The sequence below is a fragment of the Lampetra fluviatilis genome, chromosome 21 (genome assembly GCF_964198595.1).
Source record: "Lampetra fluviatilis chromosome 21, kcLamFluv1.1, whole genome shotgun sequence".
Lineage (NCBI taxonomy): Eukaryota > Metazoa > Chordata > Hyperoartia > Petromyzontiformes > Petromyzontidae > Lampetra > Lampetra fluviatilis.
This window is the reverse complement of record NC_136295.1, coordinates 4541313-4564911: the sequence shown is the minus strand read 5'-3', so window position 1 is coordinate 4564911 and position 23599 is coordinate 4541313. Positions and strand designations below refer to the sequence as shown.

Sequence of the window (23599 nt, the reverse complement as noted above, 5' to 3'; positions counted from 1 at the left end):
CAAGGTGCTTTATTTACGTGGGAATTTTCAATGGGAAATGGCCAAGTTGGTGTCAAATAGCACAAAAACTGTGCCCCACCATAGTTCCACGAAATACAGACGGCAAATTGTCTTTCCATCCGGCCAGGTGGTTCAGCAGGAGAGCAATTGGAAGGCTCCAATATCAAAATCCTTGCCGGGGTTTGACTCATCATGCCATCATGCCTCCTCAGTCGATGACATGCGCACCGCTTTGTAGAGGAAGTCAAGGGTGGTTGTCGAATGGATGGACTCGCCCCTGTCGTAAGGAATGTGGATTTTCCACTGCCGGCTCAGGGCTGTAATCTCGGAGATGAGCAAACCGGCCTCCACGCTCATTTGAGCAAGAAAGCGTTTTGACCTTTTGTCGGGACTTTCCAGTGAGGTCGAAATAGGTTGAGGTGGTGGGTGGCTGAGAAGTCAGAGTGCTGAGTCCGCACTGCTGAGATGGTGGGCTCGAATTTGTACAGCTGCCGGTGATCCAAACAAAGTTATCAAGTGTTGTGAGTTGACATTGATTTAGCACTTGATTTGCTTAAATTCCAGCTCTGACAATTAATAATATCCATTTGTCTGTGATGTGACAAATAGTCTCACTGCAGAGTATTTGGGAAAGTGCTGCCCCTACTATGTAAAGGATAAAAAGGCCACTTGAAGGATTTTGAGAATACCGTTAGGCTTGCCGCTCAGTGAGCTTCCAAATTTATTTATCATCGCATAACACAACGCCCATAGCACAAATCGAATACATGATTGTGGGTAAACAATAAACACACAAAATGCAAACGAGGTGTATACGTGTTATTTAATTTAACCTTTGTAACGGGCAGTTATTTTCAAAGGTGCAGAATGATTTGGAGGTACAGGAGATCATAGACAATCGGTGAAGCAGCCAGAACCGATGGCATCATTTCCCAAGCTCTGTTGTCCTCCATCGGGATGGTTGGGCAACCTCATTAATGAGTGCCTATGCGTGCATTTGGAAAGCGATGAAAACCCACATATCCGCCTGAGGACGACCGCTTGTGTTGCGATCGAAACGTCGTGATTTATTTTATTTTGTTTTATACATACGTGACTTTACCGAAAGAACCAAAGAGTATGCAAGGGGGTGTTGCGGGGGAAGGGGGCGGGCACTCAATCCTTGTACAGAAGAAAAACGAGCAGGGAAATGAATCCACTTGCTGACCACAACGCCCACGGGCAGGGGACAAAGTGACCCACCAACCCTCGCCTTCACAGTTCGTTTTCCTTCCACCCGGCACCTCCAATTAGCACGGTCGGCTATGTACGGTGCAAAAGAAGTTGAACATACATACATACACAGTGCCAGATTAGCGGTGGGCAGAGCAACGAGGCCCGATGGCCTCAATCAGGGTCTGACCTTGGCCTTCTCGAGCTGGGCTAGCGCCTGCTTCTCGGCCTCGCGTTTCAGGTGTTCTCGCTCCTCTTCCAGGGAGTTGTCAGAATCGGATGGCCGGCTATTGTAAGAATCTGCTGAACCCTGCACACAACCACACACGCAAACGCACATACAAGCGTGGGCATTAATACAAAGCACGTACATTGCAAAGGCACAAGAGCGCACGCACATTACAGGCAAGGTGTGTGATGTCCATGCACAGACGTTGTGTCAATCCAGCACTGGGTGTCGTGCGGGTCATGGGGGGGGTTATTCGATCATACTTCACCACACTGGTCAGAGCGGGTTGGTGAAGGCGGAGAGCATAGATGTGGGATCATAGAAGTACAGCAGAACAATGGACTTTGCTGCACTATCCTCTGCTGCCCACCACACCGCTCCAAAGTCCTATGACAACCTGTTTGTGCATGGTGGTGACCCATGCAAGCACTAACCAGGCTCATGCCTGGTTAGCTTTTGAGAACTGAAATTATTTGGTGCTTTTTTGGGGTGATTTGGTCATAGACTTGTCTAATACAAGGGGATAATGACACGCATATGAGCACGGACAACAAAAAAAGAAAAAAAGATCCCCTGTGTAACCTTAACAGACTTTAGGGGAAACTGCTGTTAGCGAGTGCCTATGAAGTCCGGCACGGCACACAAGGGGGTGGGTAGCCAGCACAATGGCCTAGCGCCTTTGTCTCCCCAGTGGCAATATGTACACACCGCACTAGGTAGTTCGTAGCGCAGCGCGCTAATCACTATACCACCGCCAGTGACACAAGGCGGCACATATGCACGTGCATACATACACACACAGGGGCAGTGCCACACTTGGCCACTGATGTTAACAACACACTGCACCTGATACTCGGCTGAGGTTGAGTCAACCTAACGGAGGCCTACGATGGGCCCAAAGACGACTTGTAACACTGATCGTATACATGGTTGGAAAATCAAACCCAGGTCACAACTCGTCTGCTCACCACTGATGCCCCTCGCACCACAACGTGCACAATAAAGGCCAACATGAACACACAAATGCACACGCAATGTTACATGACAAAAAAGCATACAGTATCTCAGAATCAGAATATGTATTTTTCCTGGAGAAATCCGATGAGCTGTAAATCTCTTTTTCACAAATGTTCAGTCGGGGCAGGCAAGAACGTTACAACAAGAAACAATACAAAAAACACGATACGAGTGCAAAGTACAAGAAAGGTAAACAAATCACCCAAACACATACAAAGAGGGGGAATTCACCAACAATGTTCAATGGATTGCAAGTACCCAGCGTGCTCACAAATACACCGGGGCAGCATCCCTCCCGCAAAATGGTATCACTTTTATCCACCCACAGATGGGCTGAGATAAATATAAAGCAGGTCAGCATTGAGGTATAATGAAGTGGCCACATAAGTATGGAGGACTGGTGGCAAAAAAGCGGTGAGCACACTGCACTATAAAACCTGCCGGCCTGAGTTTGTATCTCCCAGCCACGGCCAAAATCAGTGCTGAGTGACATCTGAACTGGTCCTGGCTAACCCACGCCACCGCTGGTTCATTTCCTTTGTGCAAAACATTTCCTCATAAACCTACACTGACCTGGGTGGTGAAGTATGGTCATTGATCTCCCATGACCTACACAGCTTGTGGACGTCGTGATCCAGTCGTGGACTTACAAAGAGCTGCAAGTGACGATTGTTATTAACACGAGTGCACATTATGAAGGAAGTCCAATGTGCAAGTTGGCATTGCCCAATGGTGTCATATACTGCACTGGTCTTTGAATGATTAATGCTCTATCGAGCGGTAGGCAGGTCCACCACTTTGATGCGTTGAAATCAAAGGTGCTCATTGTTGTAGAATTCTCTTTGAGGTTACAAACACAGAACTGATTGTGAAATAGGTTAATGAGTAATCATAAATAATCATCTTCTGCACGAGTTTACTCATGGAAATCTTTGCAGAGTCTCAAGATTACTTTTTTGGAGTGTCCATTTCCAGTGGGCTATTTTGAGTGGCAAGGCACAGAGAAAACCATGAATACAAGAAGACAATGCTCTAAAGCTCCTTAGACATATTAATAGCCAAATTGCTGTACTCCCGACAATAGCTGCCCCTTAATTATGCTGGAGTTGTGTGTGGGATACACACACACACACAGCGGGATGATGAGTCAACTCAATGTTGCAGTCGACTTTTTTTTGTGCTCAATTACTCGGGCCCTCTTCAAAATGAAGGCTGCCCCCACATCCTGTCTATCGAAGGCAGGAAACCCCCTGCAAGCCACACCCAGTGCAACGCAGCTGATGGTGATGCTGATATCGATAAGCCCCGCCCATCACTTCCCCATAAATCGTCGCGCTTTTTTCCCAAATAGTCGAGTAATTTAACCAATAATCGGACAGCCCAGCTCTAACCCGAATTTCAACTTTCTGGCCATAATTGATTCGTTTATATGGCTTCGCTATAAACTATGCACCAACTCCCCTCTCAAATCAAGGATACTATCAGTACAAAATCGCTATGCTGTGTCACCTAGCTCTCCCTCAACCCACTGACCATGGCAAACCGCCGCGTCCTACAGAGTATGTACGTCCAATAACCTGCTCATCCAAACCAGAACCAGCACCGTCCTAGCTGCACTGGCAGCCGTCTGGCACTTGCTCCCACTGCACACACGCAGCAGTAGTAGTACCCAAGCACCATCCACCTTAAAACAGCAGCAGCTCAAGGCCATCACCCTATCCTGGCTCTCACCCTGTCCTGGCTCTCACCCGATCAGACTCTCACCCAATCAGTTTCTCACCCGTCCAGAATTTTACCCATCTAGACTCTCACACGATCAGACTCTCACCCAATCAGACTCTCACCCATGCAAGACTTTTGAGCTTTGGCTCCTGCCTCAGTTGATTTGATTTGTGTAATATACGCACAATATTTTTTTGTTAAATCAGTCAAAATTAAAAACTTAAAAGTGCCTGCCTGCTCAAACAAGCCCTGAGCCAGAGGTAGAAATCCCATATTCCCACAGCGGGACAACCATTGCTGACTTCCCACCAAGTGGTACTGATTTTATCCACCTGGGGGTAAGTGCGGTGGAAAATGGAGTGAGTGAACCCTCGCCATCATTTTAAATCGCGACCCCACTGATTATGAGTCAAATGCCCTAACAGTGCCACAATGGAAGCTTACATTACAGCATTAACCTACATGGCACGATAGCTCCACGCTTGGTAGATCCCAGCCTGAATTGGGCATACTTAGAAATTTAAATAGGACAGGCCCAAAACAAAGATGGGAGGGGAGAATGTTTTTTTTTTCTTCAAATGCATTTTTCAAGCAGTAACTCTACCAATCTATCTCGGCCTCAACAAATGCCCTATATTAGTTTGCCAAATCGATACTATGCATAGCTCTAAACAATTGCCAAATGTAGCCCCCCCTCCCCACCACATCGCTTATTCTCACATGACTGCATATCAGCTGTTATGCCTCAGCCCTCTACATTCATGCAACTAATAATCATCACGGAATCCCGAAGGATGCAGCAATAGGCCTTGTAATTGGCTGCTTGGTTGTTTCCAAGTGGGTGGCAAGTGACAGTGGCTTGAAGTGGAAAGTTGACATTAATTGTGTTTCGTGCATTTGGTCTTTGCGTTTTACATAATCTGCCAAAAGGTGGTGATATTGTTGTCTGGCTTTACTCAATTTGGTTAATGGGTCGTTTGGAGGTATTGCTTTTTAATAATGTCACGGGATATTTAACGTCCACTGTGATGCAGACGGCACGCAATTTTTGTGGCGAATACGCCTGCAGTATTAACTTGCCTGCAGTATTAACCAGGGCGGTGACCTTGTTAGAACCGTGAACCTGTGCCAAGTGTCACCACCTTTCAGTTAGCCTGCATGGTTAAACAGGACCTGTTTACAGTCGGGTCAACGATAACCAGGTTCTGGATCTGAGTGTAATGCACTAAACTCTCTGCCACGCTGGTAACAGAAAATATTGTTTTACATTAATACAGCCATCCCTAGAATTATCACATTCATGTCGATTTATTCAGAGGCCAGCTTGACAAATTGCGAATCGTAATTTTGTATATATTTATATATATTTATAGCTTGGGTTGCACAAGTTAAAACATCTAAACAATTCATCATCCGCTCCATAAAAATTGCCTTGTAAATTGTAAATATATTACTCTGCGATTATTCCAGTCACTGATTAGTCAACTGATTACCTTTTCGATTAACCAACTCATTGGATAATGCGAAAATAGTCCTGGGGTATAATTTTTTTCTTCCCAATTCTCTTCCCACATGTGCCGTTGGACGGGAGGTAATGGGCAGGGCTTGGTGACATCATCGGCATCAGCAGCTGCGTTGTGCCAAGCATGGATAGGCAGGGGCAGGCAGCTGCCATTTTTAAAGGGACTCGAGCAATAGGCCACAACAGAAGCAGTCGATCGTAATACATATTTTAGTCGATTAATCGACAAAATCAACTCATTCTCCCAGCTCTGAAATATACATTGGGGCAAGCTAATATTGTGAGCAACGGTCCTTGTTCAGAATAAAGATTTGGCATAACAATTGACTGAGCTGATTATCAATTATTCTGAATATCCACACCCAGAATCTGTGCAATGCAAACTGTTGTTGGACAATGATGCTTGTGATTATCTGTATTTTTCCAAGGATAAGAGGAGATGCCCAGAAGTGGTCTCCCCCAGTAACAGTGAAATGATCCTATTATATATGTCTTCCCACAGATAAGAGGGGTAATCCATAAGCTGGTGGCAAATTCATCTTAATATCCACATCTATCCGTGGGAAACCACACAGATCAGGGTTATCACCCCCTATCCATAGGCCCACACCTCAATGGAAAACAGTTTCAAGACATGTAAAATACAATAACAAAGTTGACATCAGCTTTAACATTATTAAGTACCAAGTTGCAAAGAAACCCTTACCCAGTGAACAATGAACAGATAATCCAAGTTCAATTAAACACGCATATACATTCCACACTAAGCTACAACTGGATTTCCTTAAACTATCCCAACTGTTTAATTCAAAGGTATATCATAATACTCAACGAATTCATAATAATTTACAAAATATTTACATTTCGGGGGGGGGGGGGGGTTTCATAATACTTCACCACACTGGTAATTACTTAGGATTGATTTTTTTCGCTATCAAAAAAATTATTCTATTGGTATTTTGTTTTCGCATTGTGTTTACGAATGGCGCACATTATTGCAACGCTTATTTAAATTCAGGGCTGGTTTCAAAATGAAATGAGCTAATTATTACTCAGTCATAAAGAAAGCTAACCCAACTGCTGCAACCCATCACTTTCAATTTCCCCTTAACACAAACCCCCCCAAAAAGGGGGCTTTGTATGACGGATTTTAAACCCTTCTATCTGTCTCTCGCCCTCCCTCCCTCCCCCAACAACCACAACCACCACCATCTCCAATCCCCTGCCACCCCACAACACAACCGAGCCACCTCCCCACCACCACCACCTCCACCCCACAGGCACAATCAGCCAAAATGGTGAGATCCATTGAGAAAATGGTTGCAGTTAGGCCATGCCGAAGCAGGCATTGGCTGGCCCCTTATGCTGTCTCTTATTGGAAGCATATTCATGAGCGAGCGAGCACACGCGCGCACATTTTGTCTCTCGGAATACAAATGAATGGTGGGGTGGTGGTGGGGGGGCAGTCAACATTGCGATGCTTCACGCTTGCATTGAAACGTCGCAGATGCGCGGGTCCTACAGGAGGAGTGGGATATCTAGAAATGATGTCAATTATAACGACATCACATGCCCTCGCAGATTTAGCCTCGTGCCTTTTCTGTATGGCAGAGCGTGCGCGTTACACAACAGATTGTCGTATACAGTGCAATCGATTGCAACGCTATATGCATGCGGTATATGTGTTGCAGTGCACGAATGTTACTCATATCATGCAACGTGTCTTTGATTCGTTGACCAAATAGCAGCGTAGCCCACACATGACGGTGCATTGCAGTCAATTTTACGCGAAAAGCATTTTTATTTTCGCAGGTGCGTGTACTATGCTGCATCAATCAAATAGACTTAACGCACATTGTGACGTACTGAATAAGGCTTTAGAGGCATGAGGTGTGCAATGCAGCAACCGTGAGTATACACCTCGTGTGTGCATATATAGTTGATGTTCAATCGTATGGATATCTCTTTATCGTTGATATGGCTATATATAAAACACACACACACTCTATACAGAGTATGAGACAACACGTACACAGGCAGTGAGAGATTCTTGACAGCTGACTGAGCCAAAGTCTCCACCACGCAGGAGACGGCATGGGCAAAGACAAAGATCCCCCGTGTAGCCTTAACAGACTGTAGGGGCAAGTGCTGTTAGCGAGCACCTATGAAGGCCGGCACCGCACACGAGGGGGTGGGTGGCCAGCACCATGCTCGGCCGCCTTTCTCTAACTCGTGGCGACGTTTACACACCGCACCAGGTACTCATTTGAGGCTGAGTCGACCCAGGGGAGGCCCAGGACCGGTTCTGAATATCGTCACCACCGGTGGTGGCCGTGAGCGGGAATCTAACCCGGGTCGCCAGCTTCGTAGCGCAGCGCACTAACCATTACACCACCGCTCCCCACACACACAGGGACAGACACACAGGGACAGACACACACAGCGACAGACAGACACACACAGGGACAGACAGACACACACAGGCACAGACACACACACAGGGACAGACACACACAGGGACAGACACACACAGGGACACACACAGGGAGACACACACGGTGACAGACACACCCACATGGACAGACACACACATAGGCAGACACACACACAGGGACAGACACACACAGGGACACACACACAGGGACACACACACAGGGACAGACACACACAGTGACAGACACACAGGGACAGACACACACACACAGTGACAGACACACACACACAGGGACACACACACACAGGGACAGACACACACACAGGGACAGACACAAACACAGGGACAGAAACACACACAGGGACAGATACACACAGGGACAGACACACACAGGGACAGACACACACACAGGGGCAGACAAACACACAGGAACACACACAGCGACAGACAGACACACACAGGGATACACAACAACAACCGCCATTCGCCACTAAGTGGCGGTGACGTCACCACGACGCTTGTGCCAGGCCATGTGCACCTTGAGGCCACGTGAAGTGTCGAACGCCCGCTGGCAGGAGGTCACGGGGCAGACCCAGGTGCAACGGGTCGACTGACCGAGATGACCGAGATGACTGGCTGATGCACTACCTGTGCCCCCTACTGTACCAACTTGCTGTGCTTTAGCCACCCGGCGCTCCGCTCGTTGTTGTGAGCGTCGCTCCTCCGCCCTCCGTTGTTGTTGGAGGGCGACTGCCTCCAACTGCCCAGTAGCGTCCTTCACGAGCCTCCTCCACAGAGGCCGATCTTGACACCGCTGGTACCAGTCATCGGCAAGTCCACTCAGCTCCACGTCCTCCTGTACCACATCACTCCATCTCTTCTCTAGCCCGTGTCGCGCCCGTTTAGCCCCCTCGATCCGGCCGAACAAAAGCTGTTTAGGCATGCGGTGGCTGGGCATGCGGGCTACATGACCCAGCCAACGCAGCCTTGCCTGCCGGAGGAGCTCACTGATGGGACTTTGCCCAGATCTTTCAAGGACTTGTGAGCTCCTCACACAATCCAGCCTGGTTAAACCCAGGATGGATCGTAGGCAGGCCAGCCTAAATGTTTCCAACCGGCGAAGATGCTCCACTAGGGGGGTCCACACACACACAGGGACAGACAGACACACACAGGGACAGACAGACACACACAGGGAGAGACAGACACACAGGGACAGATACACACACACAGCGACACACACACAGCGACAGACACACACACACACATGGACAGACACACACACAGGGACACACACACAGGGAGACACACACGGTAACAGACACACCCACATTGACAGACACACACATAGACAGACACACACACAGGGACAGACACACACAGGGACACACACACACAGGGACACACACACAGGGACAGACACACACAGTGACAGACACACAGGGACAGACACACACACACAGTGACAGACACACACACACAGTGACAGACACACACACAGGGACAGACACACACAGGGACAGACACACACAACACACAGGGGCAGACAAACACACAGGGACACACACAGCGACAGACAGACACACACAGGGATAGACACACACACAGGGACAGACAGACACACACAGGGACAGACAGACACACACAGGGAGAGACAGACACACAGGGACAGATACACACACACAGCGACACACACACAGCGACAGACACACACACATGGACAGACAGACACACACACAGGAACAGACAGACACACAGGGACAGACACACACACAGGGACACATACACAGGGACACACACACAGGGACAGACACACACAGACACACACACAGGGGGACACACAGGGACAGACACACACAGACACACACACAGGGACACACACACAGGGACAGACACACACACACCGGGACACACACACACAGCGACAGACACACACCAGGACACACACACACACAGTGAATGACAGACACACACACACCGGGACACACACACACAGCGACAGACACACACCAGGACACACACACACACAGTGAATGACAGACACACACACACCGGGACACACACACACAGCGACAGACACACACCAGGACCCACACACACAGTGAGTGACAGACACACACACACCGGGACACACACACACAGCGACAGACACACACCAGGACACACACACACAGTGAGTGACAGACACACACACAGTTGACAGACACCCACACAGCGACGTACCCAGCGCTTCAGTCGTTGTTGCCCGGTTGCCTGCTGCATATAGCCGAACGGCGGCCCGATGGCTTACGGAAATTCACGCCGCAATTTCGGACGAGCAGGGGATCCCGAGACGGCGTTAAAGAGTCGCTTCTAGCACATCCACAACAACACTGCCCCCCCCCCCCGTACACATCCACCGCAGTGGAATAGTCCACCGACCCCCTCCCCCCCAGCTGCCCCCCCCTCCCCGCTTACCTCCCCCCCGCTTACCCCCCCCCCGTTCCCTGGATCCCAAAGACAAAGATCCCCCGTATAGCCTTAACAGACAGTTAGGGCAAGTGCTGCTAGCGAGCAGCTTTGAATGCCGGGGTGGGTGGGTGGACAACAAACTACGCACGGCCGCCTTTGTCTCCCTAGAGGCGACGTTTACTACACACCGCACTAGGTACTAATTTGAGGCCGAGTCGACCTAGGAGAGGCACACGACCGGTTTCAGATAGTCGCCACTGGCGTTGGCAACCGCTAGCAGGAATCGAACTCGGGTCGCCGGTTTCGGAGGCGCAGCGCGCTAACCGCTGCGCCACCGCTCCCCTAGATCCACCTCCGCACGCGCACGCGGACGCACGCGCTGATGACTCCTCTCTCGCATCGCACGCACGGACTTCGCACGCAACTTGTCTCCTTGCGTGAAGAAGACAAAGATTTACCCCCCCCCTCCCTAACACCCAACACCAACCACCTCCCTAACCCACATCGCCTTTATAACAGCGGAGTGTTGGGACAAAGCGATGTTAGCGAGAATCCGTTCATAAGACTACCACGGCACACAAGCCCAGTAAACATGGGCCAACGTTTGACGGCGTGTGATTGGAACCATGCTATCGTGCTGTGACTGTTCCACCTGAAGACGGAAGCTTGTGTTGCCTCCGAAACGTCGTGATTTTTATTTTATTTTTATCTTATTTTACTTGTATTAATTTTTATTTTTTACCTACGTGACTTTACCGAAAAAAACCTAAGAATATGAATCCTTGCAGTCACGAAAGCTTCAAATCTAGAACCAATGTTCCATGTTTACTCGGGAGGTGGTGGGTGGCCAGCACCACGCCTGGCTGCCATTGTCTCTCCAGGGCTGATGAGGGTGCTGATGTGTAACACACGCTGCTCTAGGTACTCGTGTATGTCTGAGTGGACAACGGAGGAAGCCCATGTTCACATATTCGTTACCGATGTTGGCTGTGAGCAGAAATCGAACTTGGGTCGCCTGGTTCATAGCGCATTGCGGTCACCACTGCGCCACCGCTCTCCAATATGCACAAGACAAAGATCCCCCGTATAGCCTCAAAAGGAATTGTGGGGCAAGTGCTGATAGCGAGCACCTATGAATGTCTGAAGGGTACACGAGGGCGTGGGTTGCCAGCACCACGCCCGGCCGCCTTTGTCTCCCTAGTGACGATGTTTACACACACACACGGGCACATGCATTATCTGTGCCGGGGTAAATAGCACTGGTGGAGAATAAAATGTGTTTTTGTGCTGGAATCCGAATTTACTGTATATATTATAGTCAAATATGTGGAGTAAAACATTCATTGCATGGATTAAATGTGCTATGTCCTTAAGTAAATTCTTATTATTATCATTGAAATATTCCACAATATCACGAAGATTTTTATGCAGGGTTTCTTTTTCACTTTCCAATTTTTAAGATGCAAAATATGATAAAAGAGTAACGTTTATGATTTATATAATCGAGATATATTGGTGGCTTGGGAAGATCTTCATCCAGCAGTGGATTGCCTATGGCTGATGGAGCTACGTAAATTGAGTTATCTTTCTCAGACCTGGAAATACAGTTATTGACACACACGCTATTTCACACACGCTCCATAATACATGCAGATCGACGTGGACAGACCATTCTCACAAAAAAAAACACACGAAAAAATATTCTCTCACACCTGTCCACACACTTTCTGTATCACTCACTGCCGCATACACACACACATTCGTATGTATGTACACTGTCTTTGATTTTTTTTCTAATATGGACGTCTCATTGTCTCTAATACACACACACACAAAAATATATCGGGAGATTTCTGTCATGCTCTCTCTCTGTCGCTACCACATACACAAAATATAATTATCCCCCGTATAGCTATACCAAGCTTTTTTGGTGCAAGTGCCACGTACACAAAAAAGACAAATATCCCCCATATAGCCTTAACAGACTGTGGGGGGCAAGTGCTGTTGAGTACACCCCCTCTCTCACAAGCACGTTCATACTCCGCACCTCCAATTAACATGTTTGGCGACGTACGGTGCGAAAGAAGTTCTACATATATTCATACGCTCATGCATTCGTTCTCATCGTCTGCTCTTTTTCTCTCTCACACATAGACACAGTCGTTCGCACTGTCCCCACACTCCCTGGCACCCTCTGGAATGGGTTTACACTGTATCGAGAATGTGTTCTCTCTTTCTCTTGGTCTCTTCACAAGCTAACGCTGTCGGGTCTTTCTCACGCACGCCCCGTGATGCACACACACACGCACACTACAAGTGTTACTGCCGCATTCGTAAATGGTGCCCCCTTCGCATCGCGTGGGTTTTCTCCGGGTGCTCCGGTTTCGTCACCACACGTATAAGACGCTCAAGCATCAATTAACTGAACATGTCTTAAAATTAAGGGGAAAAAATGCAGGACACCTCCTGAAAACGAGAGTCCCACGACTCGCTTGTGACCTTACCGGATAAATAAGCAAAGTAAAATACTGTAAGTGTATTTGTATGTCTTGCAGTCTCTCTCACACACACACAGATTTTCTCTCTCAGTGTTTCTCGAATAATTTCACCGTCTCTCAAAATACACGCAACAAAGACAAAGATCCCCCGTATAGCCTGAACAGGCTGTTGGGGCAAGTGCTGTTAGCGAGCACCTATAAAGGCCGGCACGGCACACGAGGGGGGGGGGGGGGTGGCCAACACCACGCCCGGCCTTCTTTGTCTCCCCAGTGGTGATGTTTACACATCACACCGGGTGCTCATTTCAGGCTGAGGCGACCTAGGGGAGGCCCATGACCGGTTAAGATACTGGTCACTGGTGCTGGCCGTGAGCAGGAATCGAACTTGGGTTGCTGGGTTCGTAGCACAGCGCGCTAACCGCTACACTACCGCTCCCCATAAAGACACATATACACGCATTCACAGACACAAATACAAAGGTCCCCCGCGTAGCCTTAACATGCTGTTGGGGCAAGTGCTGTTCGCGAGCACCTATGAAGGCCGGCACGGTACACGTACGTGCGGGTGGGTGGCCAGCACCATGCCCGACTTGCGCACAGCAGCACACATTCACACACAATTTCTCACACGAAAATAACATCCACAATTCACTACCAAGTTCAGGTGACATCACCATGGCACTTGTGCCATGCTAAGTGCACTCTCTCATACACACGTAGGCACACACTCTCTCTCTCCCTCTTTATCGTTGGCTTTTAAGTTTCCACATCATTTCCCTTTCCCCCCCCCTCTCTCTCTCTCTACATGTCAGCAATAAGATCTTCCCTTCTCATCAGCCCCAGCTACCTCTTCCTCCTTTGCCTCCAAACCCATTCCCCCCCCCCCAACGTCCCCCCCAGCTGCAAGCCAACAATGGCACATCCCTTCTCTTTTAATAATAGCCCCACGTCACCGAATCTACGTCATTACAGTGAGCCCCCAATGCGCTTGCAATTTCAATAGGAAAAATAAATATCCGTGGCAGTTAATCTTTAGCCGTGCACAACAACAACAGCAAAAAATACCCTGTTTGCACTCACCGGTACCTTTTAAATATAACTTCACAAGCAAGCTCGCACGCTGGATTTGGAGATACAGCACACAGTGCAGCGGGGTTTTTTTGTCTCTTTTAACGACAGCGTCTCGATGTGTGCGAGTGCGCGCGTGGTGGTGATTTATCTGAACCGGTCATGGGCCTCCCCTAGGTCGACTCAGCCTAAAACGAGCACTGTACCTGGTGCGGTGTGTAAAAACATCGCCACTGGGGAGACAAAGGCGGTCTGGCGTGTTGCTGGCCACCCACCCCCTCGTGTACCCTGCCGGCATGCATAGGTGCTCGCTAACAGCACTTGCCCCAATAATGTGTTAAGGCTACACGGGAGATTTTTGGCGTATTTCCACATCTGACACAAGCTGTGGTGAAGAGAGCTCAGCCGACAATTGGAAGGGCGTAAGTTCAAATCGAGGATGGGTTCAACTTGGTACATCATTCCCTCCGGGGTTGATAAAAAAAAGTATCACTGCGTGGAAAGTTACCAACAGTTATAAGCCTATGTAGAACCTCACCACAATCCCCCCCCCCCCCGAAATATGTCGAATGTTAAACACTGACTCAAGGTTGTTAACAAAAGTCAGCAACACCAAAAACTCATTTGAGCCAAGACGCGATTTGGTGATGCTACTACTGCCTTGGCAGTGGTGCACAAGCACAAATAACAAAAACACACAAAAACAACCTCAATACATTGATAAATAACGCAATCGCAAGGGAAATATATATAATCGGAACATTTCAGGCAATGGCTCTTCTGATTTATATACGATGAAAATAAGCCATTGTCCAACACATCGCATTATATATATATATATTTTTTTACGCCACAGTGATATTCATTAATGTGTTGAGTACTTTTGTCATTTGACTACTGGAGACATGTTTTCCTTTTTAACTGTTCAAAAATAGTTATACTATGGAAAACTGGCCCATAAATATGTGGAATTTCCACCACTCCCCCAGGGCCATCAATGGAGATGAACACCGCCCCATGCTCATTTGAACATGAACATGCTTTGACTTTACTCTGAAATATAGCCTGCAACTGAGTGAACAAGATTTTCATTTGAAAACGAGGCATATACGAAACATGAGTAGACAGTCAAACAAAACGTATTGTAAAGGACACTTTTAATTAGGCTTTCGCGAACAATAATGCACAATTGATTTTTGGGTCAGATTTCGTGAGTAAAACGTGTATTGTACATCCTCGATTCTGGCAACTTGCCTGATAATGCTGGCTGCAACTACCACCAAAATGTGTGCTCTCCCACACATCGGTGCTGCTGCTGCTGAAGCAGCAATACATTGGCACGTTTTCTTCACGTGGTAACTATATTCATCGGGTGGTGAAGGGTGTACGACACATTTTGCTCACACGGTCTAAACCCAACGAAATCAGTTATGCATCGTAATGGACGTGCTCTTGGTTATACAACGCGGTGCTATGAGTGCGGATAAATGTACGCAATGAACTGCACGGTTTCCTATTACTCTAGCACCATGGACAGCTCTTACCGATACACGGCAAGCCTGTTTACAAGACAGAACCTGGTTACGCTGAACACTGTAGTTCCAAGTCAGCTGAAAGTGTCACCCAGCTCAAACAATTGAAGCAACTCTCTCCTCCACTAATAGCCCTGAACTCGTGGTGGAAATTCAATTTTCTCATGGCAGGGCCTCATATCTCAACAGATCAACGACTATTTTGAACCCAAATTTATTTCAGATGGGAGCTTAAGATTCAAACCCAGTCGATGTTGAACTGTCAAGTTCTTCTCTGCTGGTGGCCTTGAGCCAACAGGTGGAAATTCCACATTTCCACGGGGATTTCCAGTCGACCCATAACCTCACCACTGTTGACCTCTCACAAACAGGTACTTAATTTACATAATCTTGATTTGAAGCTTTCGTGACTGCAGGAATCCATACTGTTTGGTTCTTTCGGTAAAGTCACGTAGGTAGAAATGTTTTATAAAAAATAATATATCACGACTTTACCGAAAGAACCAAAGAGTATTAATTTACATACTTTAAGCGATGATAGGCTGAATCAATCCATGACCGAAAGTTTTATATATGACCTACCAACGGTGAGTCGAGTGCTCTAATCACAGTGGCACCTGGATGGATTAAATTATTATTATCAATGTAAAAAAAAACATCGAGAAATCAGTCTCATAGATAATAGCGAGAAAACTCTTAAGCCTCTTGAAAAATGCTGCCTCTAAATGTGTATCCACACTTTGGCTACCATCCAGTAGGCACATATATAACTCAGGTGCATGGAAATCCATTTAGGTAATTGATGAATTACGCAACATGCTCATGCAAATTGCATTTGTCAGCTGTTATTCTCTGTTTTGTGCAGTCACACAGTGTCCTGCGACTGGTCATCATTGTGACACCTTTATTGTTTTACACTGGGCTATGTTATTGTGACACTTTGTGTATGTATGTGCGTGTTTCAACTCCGTGTCTATGCTATGTGTGTGTTTGTGTATGGCTATCTCTCGATCTGTATTGGTGTGTGTGCATGTATGTGTTTGTACATTTGCATGTGCTTGTGTTTGCGTGTTTCTCTGTATGTATGCGTGTGTATATACAGTTGGTGGACCTGCCAGTCATCGCAGTCAGTCAACCCATGGCACTCGGGTTCTGTTCCGTGACCTCCTGCCAGCGGGCCTTCGACACTTCACGTGGCCTCATGATGCACCTAGCATGGCACAAATACCGTGGTGACGTCACCGTCGCTTCGTGGTGAACGGCGGTTGTTGTTGTTGTGTGTATGGAGAGTCTTCATAGGTGTCCACTAATAGCACTTGCCCCCACAATCTGTTCAAGAATATACAAGGGATCTTTGTCTCTGTGAGTGATAGCGTATCAGTTAGCACGCTGCACCCCACGTGCAGCAGTTTTAATTCTCAGCCATGTTTAGCATCGGTTTGCAATTGACTAAACAATTTCTGGGCCTCTCGTAGAACAACTTAACTTTACATGGGTACCTGGTGCGATGTGTAAACATCAGCGCTGGGGAGACCCAAGGTGGCTGGGTGTGGTGCTGGCCACGCTACCCTCCTCGTGTGTTATACCGGCCTTAATAGATGCTCGCTAACAACACATGCCTTAACAGCCCCTGCCGACCCTACCATGGGATCTCTATCTACGTGTACATTGTGCATGCGCTTCTAATTTTTCCTTTGCACAAACCTCAATTTATACCTGAATCATGAAACACTGTAACGGAGAGGCACATACAGCGTGCAGATAATGTGCTATCGCAATTAGTGGGTAACAATGAGGGTTGTTGATATTTACTGTATAATACAAATGACACCTGGATAAGCAAAGTACAGCATCGATATGCGTTTCCATATACATATACTGCCCTGTTAATTGTATACATTTACATGTTAAAAATTTTGTGTGCATATACTGTATGTATAGACTCCAGACCACGAGTGGTCCCATTTCTTTTTGATGGTTTTCTCAAAGTATTCTGGTTTCCTCCCACACAAAGCATTGATACAAAACAACCAGAACAGGCCAAACACCCCAAAGCAAGACTCATTCTTGAGACTTCTGTGGCTTTCGTTGATGATTCTAAATACGCTTTGGTAAAAAAATAAAATCTATCGTGGGAAAATTAAAAGCATGCATATCCAAAATTTGTGTCAACCAAGGCCAAAACACTTGCATGCGTTGTAAAAGCTTTACAGCAGCTTTTGGCTAGCCATCGAACAAAGGCGGTCACTGCATCGCTTTCAGGTGCGCTTCTGCGGCCGTCTGGAACGCTCTTCCTTCCAATATTAGATAGCCACTGGAGCTATGCACTTTTAAATCGAGTCACTTTCCTCGTAATTGTATCATAAACACATCAATCGTTGAGGGTAAAAGCTCATGTAAGCAGGACTCCTGCATTAACAACATGTCTAGAATGAAAACGAATTTCTTCAGAACTTATTTTTGTGATTAGTTTGTTGTCCTTCCCGCGCACCTCCGATTATCACGGTTGGCTACGTACGGTGCAAAAAAAGTTCACCATACAGTACATACGTACATTCCGGGTACGGTGGTTAGCACACAATCGCGTGCTTTCAATAAAGTGATGGGGGATACTCATACTCTTTGTTTTTTCGGTAAAGTCACGTAGATAAAAATAAAATAAATGAAAACAACTCAATTAAATCACGACGTTTCGGAGGCAACACAAGCTCCCGTCTTCAGGTGGAACCGTTACAGCCAAAGTCACTGTAGTAAGTGAAGAGAGCTGGGGAATATTTGACTCCGAACCCCCACTGATCTGCAAGGTCTCCAGGAGGTGGCCCCATAGCAAGTGAGATTGTGAACCTATCCGTGCGGATCTTTGAGTATGTTAGCTACTCGTGTGCGTGGCACCCCCCCCCCTGCCCCCACATGAGCAAATCACTCTTAGCAAAACGGAATTGGTCAAACATTTCCGATGCCGAGTCCACCTGAGAAAGAGCCTTGGAGTACTCAATCAGGCTTTCCGTGAATCAATAAACGACAAGACATATCGTACGACAGAGTGCATTTGCTGTAGATAGCTATACATATCAACCACTGGACTTATGAATATCCATACACATGGCTAATATAGTCCTTAAGCTCCGGCCAAAACAGACAGATCTCCCTCCCTGGACGTGACAATCTTGAAAAAGTCTCCCCACCCGCCTTAGATAAAGGACATCGATCAATCAACCAATCAAAATGTGGACGAAATCGCCGAGAAACGACACGCCGCCGCATTCCGTTTCGCGATCCGTCCTTACCGCGGGTAAATAAATAACCCATTCTGATAAGTGTGGTAATGAGGCTTACAGAAACTGTTTATTTATTCATATCACACCAGCAAGAGCGTGCACGTGCGCGTGGCGCGAGATATTTTTGGAGGCAGCCTCGGGGACCAGTTTCCAGGGCAACCGAGCTACGGGTGAACCCTTTATTTTATTTATTTAAAATAATTGCACTGCCAGGGTGCGTGCAACACAATTGGCTGAAACAGGTGATTTGCCACCAGCGCATATTCACTTTGATCTCCACCACCACCACCACCACCCCCTCCACCGCACCACCTCGCCCCAGTCTATGTGAAGAGCACAACACGCTCTTGCATTCCGCTTTACGACGTCCAATTCCTGCAAAGGTTCCACCACCAGTGCCAGCAGAGAGAGAGAGAGAGACTGGTACCAGGCAGATGCGTGGGGGGTGGGGTGTTTGGAGGGAGGGTATTTATTATAGAGCGTGCTGCTAACAAGTGACCATCCAGCACCGCGGTTAGATCTAGCACTGGGGTTAGACACGGCTCTGTGCTTAGACACCACACTTTTGGTTCGACTCGGCACTGTGATTAGGCCCGACACTGTGGTTATACCCAGCACTGTGGTTAGACCCAACACTGTAGTTAGATCTGGCATTGTGGTAATACCCAGCACTGTGGTTAGATCCGGCACTATAGTTAGATCTGGCATTGTGGTTAGACCCAACACTGTAGTTAGATCTGGCATTGTGGTTAGACCCAACACTGTAGTTAGATCCGGCACTGTGGTTATATCCAACACTGTAGTTAGATCTGGCATTGTGGTTAGACCCAACACTGTAGTTAGATCCGGCACTGTGGTTATATCCAACACTGTGGTTAGATCCAACACTGTGGTTAGATTTGGCATTGTGGTTATATCCAGCATCGTGGTTAGACCCAACACTGTGGTTAGATTTGGCAATGTGGTTATATCCGGCATCGTGGTTAGACCCAACACTGTGGTTAGATCTGGCATTGTGGTTATATCCAACATCGTGGTTAGACCCAACACTGTGGTTAGATCTGGCATTGTGGTTATATCCAACATCGTGGTTAGACCCAACACTGTGGTTAGATCTGGCATTGTGGTTATATCCAACACTGTGGTTAGACCCAACACTGTGGTTAGATCTGGCATTGTGGTTATATCCAGGATCGTGGTTAGACCCAACACTGTAGTTAGATCCAGCACTGTGGTTATATCCAACACTGTGGTTAGACCCAACACTGTGATTAGATCTGGTATTGTGGTAATACCCAGCACTGTGGTTAGATCCGGCACTATAGTTAGATCTGGCATTGTGGTTAGACCCAACACTGTAGTTAGATCCGGCACTGTGGTTATATCCAACACTGTAGTTAGATCTGGCATTGTGGTTAACCCCAACACTGTAGTTAGATCCGGCACTGTGGTTATATCCAACACTGTGGTTAGATCCAACACTGTGGTTAGATTTGGCATTGTGGTTATATCCAGCATCGTGGTTAGACCCAACACTGTGGTTAGATTTGGCAATGTGGTTATATCCGGCATCGTGGTTAGACCCAACACTGTGGTTAGATCTGGCATTGTGGTTATATCCAACATCGTGGTTAGACCCAACACTGTGGTTAGATCTGGCATTGTGGTTATATCCAACATCGTGGTTAGACCCAACACTGTGGTTAGATCTGGCATTGTGGTTATATCCAACACTGTGGTTAGACCCAACACTGTGGTTAGATCTGGCATTGTGGTTATATCCAGGATCGTGGTTAGACCCAACACTGTAGTTAGATCCAGCACTGTGGTTATATCCAACACTGTGGTTAGACCCAACACTGTGGTTAGATCTGGTATTGTGGTAATACCCAGCACTGTGGTTAGATCCGGCACTATAGGTAGATCTGGCATTGTGGTTAGACCCAACACTGTAGTTAGATCCGGCACTGTGGTTATATCCAACACTGTGGTTAGACCCAACACTGTGGTTAGATCTGGTATTGTGGTTATATCCAGCACCGTGGTTAGACCCAACACTGTGGTTAGATCTGGCATTGTGGTTATATCCAACATCGTGGTTAGACCCAACACTGTAGTTAGATCTGGAATTGTGGTTATATCCAGCATCGTGGTTAGACCCAACACTGTAGTTAGATCCAGCACTGTGGTTAGACCCAACATTGTGGTTATATCTGGCACCGTGATTATATCCGACACTGTGGTTCAACTCAGCACTGTGGTTAGATCTGGTATTGTGGTTAGACCCAGCACTGTGGTTAGATCTGGCATTGTGGTTATATCCGGCACCGTGGTTAGACCCAACACTGTGGTTAGATCTGGCATTGTGGTTATATCCAGCATCGTGGTTAGACCCAACACTGTAGTTAGACCCAGCACTGTGGTTAGACCCAACATTGTGGTTATATCTGGCACCGTGATTATATCCGACACTGTGGTTCAACCCAGCACTGTGGTTAGATCTGGTATTGTGGTTAGACCCAGCACTGTGGTTAGATCTGGCATTGTGGTTATATCCGGCACCGTGGTTAGACCCAACACTGTGGTTAGATCTGGCATTGTGGTTACATCCAACATCGTGGTTAGACCCAACACTGGTCATAACCAGCAATGAGGTTAGACGTGGCACTGTGGTTAGACCCAAACTGGTTATATCCAGAACTAGGTTAGATCTGAAACTGTGGTTATATCTGGAACCGTGTCATAATGATCAGCCTATCATCTCTATGTGGTCACTAAAATGAGTTCCATCTTGTGGGAGGTCAGTAGTGCTCATCCTATAGAGAGGGACTGGCCCCTGCCACGAGCATGAGGAGTTTGCACTGCTGCCTCAGTGATGCCAACAGATATAAGCATGGCTTCATTACTCATTTTGTCAAGGAGACACTTCATATTTTTAATTTGATGTAAGAATAATAATGTGGTGGAGCTGTGGCACAGTGGTTAGCACAATACGCTATATACCGTACCCAGCTAACCTGCTTTCGAATCCCAGCCACGGCTAACATCAGCAATGAGTGATATCTGAAACAGTCCTGGGCTCTCCCGCACTTTACCAAACGCGCACTGATCAGCGTGGTGAAGTATGGTCAAAGAACCGCCATGGCCGATGGGGGGAGGTCTTCATCCAGCAGTAGATTGACAAATGGATGGAAATGATTATTATTGATGCATAACAGCAGCAAATGCTCTATGAAAAACCAACAATAGGCCTCAAGGGTAATTGTACTTGTAATTTTGGGGCCAATTCCACCAATGAGTGGGTTTATCTGTGGGGAAGAATCCAGGGTGTTCGGTAGAAAAGAAAAAACAAGTAAAGTGGTTCGATGCTCAACAACAATAAAACATCGCACAGATATGTCAGACAATCTACTTACTCCACTGCTTCCTGAGTAATATTCTCAATATTCCCGTGACCACCATCGTTCAATGTCGGGAAACGTGTGAGCGCTGCTGTGGCCAAAAAAACGCCGCGTGTCGATCCACCAGTCCGCCACACCAAACCCGTGAGCATTCATAGATTTTAAAAAACTGGGGGTTAATTCAACCGGTCGTGAGAACTACAACCCCTTGCTCACCCCCTCCTCCTCTCGCAGCTCCCTTTGTGTTGTGTCGCTGTGGGGTTTATGTGGTAAGTTTAACAACGGTTGTGTGCAGGTCAATGATCACACAATTCTCTCTTGCTTCTAGATCGTGACGGTTCTTCTGATTCTTTGTATGGCTGATGTCGATGTAGAGCAACAACTGTAATTACATAGAGGTGGTCGAGTCAGATGATTGCATCCCGAGTTGCGGAGTCTATCGCGGCGATGATGTGCCCCTTCGTATTCGTGATGCAGCAATGAGTACAGGAGTACAGGAGTTACCGTACAGGAGGCACTAAGATTACACTGGTTAGTGACATGCAGAACTGAATACATCGCGTGTGTGAATTTCAAGGTGGTCATGAAAGTAATCAGATTACGCTACTTTGGAAATATCGAGCGTTAGATTACTTTGTATTCTGAAATGTCAAACTGTCAATTTTAATTAGTAATCGAGACTCCATGCTTGATGTAAGTAACCCTCCCAGTATTAATTAACTAATCGCATTAACTCACGCACACAACTAGACCCATGTGTATCACATGACTCAGTGATACTCGCTGTGAGTATACGTACAATGAGTGTGTCAGGTGGGTCTACATAAGAATGTAATGGTCACGAGTGGATGTCGGGTTCAAGTTACCACCTTGCTTACATCGTATGTACAAATACACAGATATTAATTACCGCACATGCGATACACGCATTGTGAGATTAAGAATCAATATTCATCGATGTATTGTTACACATCGAATTAGAGGCTTGTAAGTTCAATCCCAGCCAGGTCTCAACTCAGCTCCACCAACACCTTTCAAGTCAATGAACTGCAGTAAGCAGCAATTCGTGGCAAGTCAACAGTAGTTCTACAGAGATACTGGCCCTCACCATGGGATCATGTCATTGCCACCACTGGCTAAGGGCTAGCAACGGAGGTAGGAGCCCACCACTGATCCTTTGAGCATAGGGACACGTTGACTCTTGACTTATTGACTCTGGTATTTTCATGCCAAGG

At 47.1% G+C, this 23599-nt stretch overlaps 1 protein-coding gene across 4 annotated transcripts in view; it reads right to left on the bottom strand.

Moving 5' to 3' along the window:
* Positions 1-23599, bottom strand: part of LOC144938149 (voltage-dependent L-type calcium channel subunit beta-1-like) — a 170334-nt gene that overhangs the window by 55914 nt on the left and 90821 nt on the right. For 3 of the 4 annotated variants that reach the window (XM_078865877.1, XM_078865878.1, XM_078865880.1), the window contains one exon: positions 1403-1522. In XM_078865877.1, the coding sequence (XP_078722003.1) occupies positions 1403-1522 (120 nt within the window). Of the gene's footprint in view, positions 1-1402; positions 1523-10359; positions 10504-23599 lie in introns of those variants that run through there. The other variant, XM_078865879.1, reaches the window with a different exon arrangement.